The sequence below is a fragment of the Megalops cyprinoides genome, chromosome 13, assembly GCF_013368585.1.
Source record: "Megalops cyprinoides isolate fMegCyp1 chromosome 13, fMegCyp1.pri, whole genome shotgun sequence".
NCBI lineage: Eukaryota > Metazoa > Chordata > Actinopteri > Elopiformes > Megalopidae > Megalops > Megalops cyprinoides.
The window spans coordinates 34,213,359-34,217,641 of NC_050595.1; the positions used below are offsets into that span (position 1 = coordinate 34,213,359).

Consider the following 4,283-nt stretch of genomic DNA (forward strand, 5'->3'; position numbering starts at 1 on the left):
TGCTAAATTCCAGTAATCTCCCTAAACTGAATTTATAGAAGAATTTGTACAATTTGTACAACAAAAAACACTTTTATTTTGAAATCAGCACTTCTGCAGCCATAGTACAAAAATCCTACGCGAGCTCCAGCAACAATATTACATTATATCACGTCATTTTTGCAGACATCTGGATATTTAGGCAATTGTAGGTGCCTTGCTGAAGGGGACAACAGCAGTGCACCAGTGGGGAATCGACCCAGCACCTTTGGTTACGAACCCTAGTTCTTATATTTTGTTATGTGCGCAGCCTATGCGTTCTTCCTGAACGCAGTCCAGCAACATGTCCTGACACTTTGTGTCATACACCTTGAATAGTGCTTACTTCTCAAAAAGCGAAATAAAATGTTCTCAAAAGCTCTAAATATCTCAGATTTCACATTTATACATTTTATATATATCCTTCTTGCATGTTTTAGTTGACAAATACGTTGGGTTCTTAGCAAAGACGTAATATTTGAAGCATTTATTGTCATTTCGTGTTTAATTACTTTTATTTTGACGTATTTCACAAATATCATAACCCGGATGTTCTCCTTCCTGTTGCTGGCTTGACGCTTGAGGTCTAGCTTCAGATGGTGCACCACGTTAAGGTGAAAGCATCGGTTACAGTTAGCAATGTGTAGTCAATGTGTAAAATAATAGCCTGACAGCTGGCAAGCCAGCGTTGGCGTTACTGCATAGGTCTTGAAAATTCAAGTTGATGAAAGGCGTTTTAAACTTTATCAGCAGAAAGGATCACTGCTATTCAGCTAGCGAACGTTAAATTAGTTAGCTGTCACTGGCCAACAAGTTGCATTGTGTAACCTGGTAGCTAGCTAAGGTTTGTCCTTCAGTCAACAATCGGCGGTTCTTAAAGTGTCTTCGTCGTCCTCCACACGTGGGATATCTCTTCGGGATATTTCTACCGTTAGCATATAACTATCTGTTTTGTTCCAGTAGGACTATTTTGATGATTCCATGATTTGTCTGGTAAGTGATATCTCGCCAACTGCGAACCAGCTAGATGTTTGGCTAACCGTAGACAGTCATTACTTTTACGAGTGTGCGATTGCTACAAAATTTCCTTTTACGTTTTAGCAAAAATGATTAGCCTGTCAAATGAAAGGTAGTAGCATATTGACTGACTAGCTAGCTAGCTGTGTCTTTTGACGTTCACAGGCTTGGTTAGCTTTCTAGAAGAGCTCACGCTGTCACGTAACAACCTGCTAGTTAGCTTGGCAGACGCAAAGCATATATAAGACACTACTTTAGTATTCCAAAAAGGATATTGCCTTGCCAAAAGTCAAGCATGTTGGGAACAGATACACACAACATAAATAAACGTAAAACAATGGGAAAATAAATAAATACACACACACACACACACACACACACACACACACACACACACACACACACACATATATATATATATATATATATATATATATATATATATATATATATATATATATATATATATATATATATATACATATATATGTATAGTTTTTTTTGAAGAAAAGACATGTCCATCTCAAGAGTTATGTTGCCCATGACATACCTACATGAAGACGAGGTAATATTGCATCTTACTGTAGAAACTTTGTTATGTAGGAGTTTTCGTTCCATGTGTCTCGTCTGCCCTATCCTATCCTATCTATCTGATTAGCTCTTTAATGAGGTAATCCATGTGTTTGGTATGGTAAAATATCAATCTGTTTTCATCTCATTTCAGGTAAGTGCCCCCAGGTGAAAAGAGGTTACTCTCAGCATGGGTTCTCAGGATGGAATGGGATGGGGAGGCAGCAGTATCCTTCAGTGTAGACCTTAGCAGAAGAGACCAGCAGAAGACACAAAGCTTGAAATGTCAGTGTCTAATGCTAATCCTACTGTCTGCTACAGTAGGTAGTTACAGACAGATCATTCATATCTCATTTTTCTTTCAGTATTCTTGGATAGGTCCAACCTTAACTCAGGATGCACCCAGACCTATCTCCTCATTTGCACACAGATGAATGCAATGAGCTGATCACACTGTTGAAACAGTGTCACAAGGAGGTAAGGAATGCTTCCAGCTTTACATGTCATAGAAGAATTGCAATTTCAGGGAGGGATATACTGTAAAACAATTTTTCCCTGTTTAACATATATCAAAGGGAGGGTAAAGGATGCAATCAAATGTGAAAATCCAGCATAATACTGCATTTTCTCTTGTCATTTCTGTTCAAGTTTAACAGACTGATAAATCACGGCTATATGTACCCTCTCACGGGCTACTTCAGTTAGAGGAGGTAAACATAACTTAGATTGATTTAGATTCCATTTTGGGTATTTTTAGTTATATAGTTATATAATTATATATATTTAAAACATACTCTTCATTAATAAGTCAGCTTTTATGAATCAACTGTTAATAAGAATCAAATCATCCTGGACAGATGTGATTCTCACAAGTAGAGCACACTGTGCCTTATAAGTTTCATGTTGGAATGTTGCTGTAGTGGTAGTGTTTGATGGCAGTGGAAACTCCTCTATGTTGAGAAAAGTCTTGTGGCATCTCTGGGATTCATTGTTATTTTCCATTCCAGCACAATGTCCTCAGGTTTTTTGGCACTTGTAATGATGTAGACCGTGCCATGCGCCAGTGTCTGAAGAAAGAGGTGAGCAGGACAGTATTTTAGGACATTTAAGGCCTTGAAGTAATTTCAGTCCTGTTGCTGCACTGTGATGGTAGTACCTCATTAACATCTGTCTCTCAGTAAGTGGGTTCCCAGGCAGATATATAATCATTCAATAGATATGTATACAGATAATTATTTTGACATGTACATCTTGTACTTCAGTGTACATCATTCAGTGCATCATTCACCGTCATGCTCCCTCAGAACATTTTCAGACACCTCTCAAGTCAACTCAGACCACAGCATAATTAAAATAATATGTATTTGGAAGGACTTATTCGTCCTGATGGTTCTGTTTGCTCTCAAGTGCAGTGACTCCCCTCTGTAGTGCAGTGTTTTGAATATGGCCTTTTTCTCTTCTGCAGTACCAGATGAAGAGAGAGCTGAGCAAGGCTCATGCACAGGAAATGCGACAGAGGCTGAAAGAAGGTCCCAAGACACAGAACTGAGCCACCACCAAAATGAGCGGGGCTCCAGCGTCCCAGGACGGGCTTACAGAAGACCTTCTGTGGTGTGGTGTGGTTTTTTATTTGAGGCGCAATGTCAAATAAAGAGTTTTTGAAGTTGTCGAAGTGACATAGTATGATTTCTGGATTTCTTGGAGAGCCAAGTGGCTCGAAGCTGGGATTCCTTGGCTGGACTGTTTTTGGTGTTCCTCCTACAGATATTCCATGGAGCAGGCTTCTAATATAAATGTGTCACATTTCAATTTGGATTTAAAATACAGTAAATCTCAGCCAAAAGTGATTTTAGTGATGTTGTGTATTACATACTGGGATATAAAGTTAAGGATTCTGTACATATGCACTGGATTCTTTTAAAGATATAAATAAAAATGAAGGAAGTGTTACGCCGGTGATCGGGACACAAGCGCGGAGCGCGGGATGTTCCGGTTCCAGGCGATTATTAGAAAGGGACAGGCAGTTCGTGAATCCAGGGACAGGCAGGGTTCAAAACACAGGGAGGCAATCCGGGGGTAAATCCAAAGACAGGAGTCAGGGAGAACAGGGTCCGGAATCAGGCAGGTGAGTGGCAGCGATCAGATCAAAACGGCAGGCAGGAATCGTGGTCAGGAAACAGGCAGGATCGGCAATGAAGTAGTAAATCACAAAAACAAAGCGCGGGGACGAGACAGGTGAAACGCACTGCAACGAACTAGCAACAAGACAGAGACACGCAGGGAAGATATAGGGCTGGGGCAACGAGGAGATGGGAAGCAGGTGAGCAGGCAGGCAGGTGCAGGCAATGAGGAATCAGGTGGGCGGGGACCCGGCGGGGAGCAGGGCGGGGCAGGAACACAAGGAAAACAAAAGCACAAGGACAGGGAAAACAAAAACACCGCGGCTTAAGGGGGCGGAGCCCTGACAGGAAGAGCAACAGTTTGCCCTCAGTTTCTTAATCTTATTTCATAAAAATGTATGTTGTTCTTAAGACAATCTTTTAATTATCAATCAAAATTTGTAGGAAATTACACGCTATCTGACTTGGAAAAATAACAAAGAAAAAACGTCTGTGTTCGAGGAAAAGAGGAACATGTCTATTTCTATAGAAAAATTGCCTCCCTGACCCAACATAAAA

The 4,283-nt window shown here is 40.4% G+C and overlaps 1 protein-coding gene across 3 annotated transcripts; it reads left to right on the top strand.

Moving 5' to 3' along the window:
• The first annotated feature begins 619 nt into the window (after window positions 1-619).
• Window positions 620-3,436, top strand: cmc2 (C-x(9)-C motif containing 2). Of its 3 annotated transcripts, XM_036544429.1 has the most exons (5): window positions 620-1,011; window positions 1,760-1,832; window positions 2,012-2,082; window positions 2,613-2,684; window positions 3,071-3,436. In XM_036544429.1, exons 2-5 carry the CDS (start codon window positions 1,796-1,798, stop codon window positions 3,152-3,154), a joined length of 264 nt encoding a protein of 87 aa, XP_036400322.1. In that variant the 5' UTR covers window positions 620-1,011; window positions 1,760-1,795; the 3' UTR covers window positions 3,155-3,436. The 3 variants fall into 3 exon arrangements, with proteins under 3 accessions (XP_036400322.1, XP_036400323.1, XP_036400324.1); XM_036544430.1 differs by lacking the exon at window positions 1,760-1,832 and having other exon boundaries at window positions 1,971-2,082; window positions 3,071-3,264; XM_036544431.1 differs by lacking the exon at window positions 620-1,011 and having other exon boundaries at window positions 1,762-1,890; window positions 1,971-2,082.
• The last annotated feature ends 847 nt before the right edge of the window (window positions 3,437-4,283 follow it).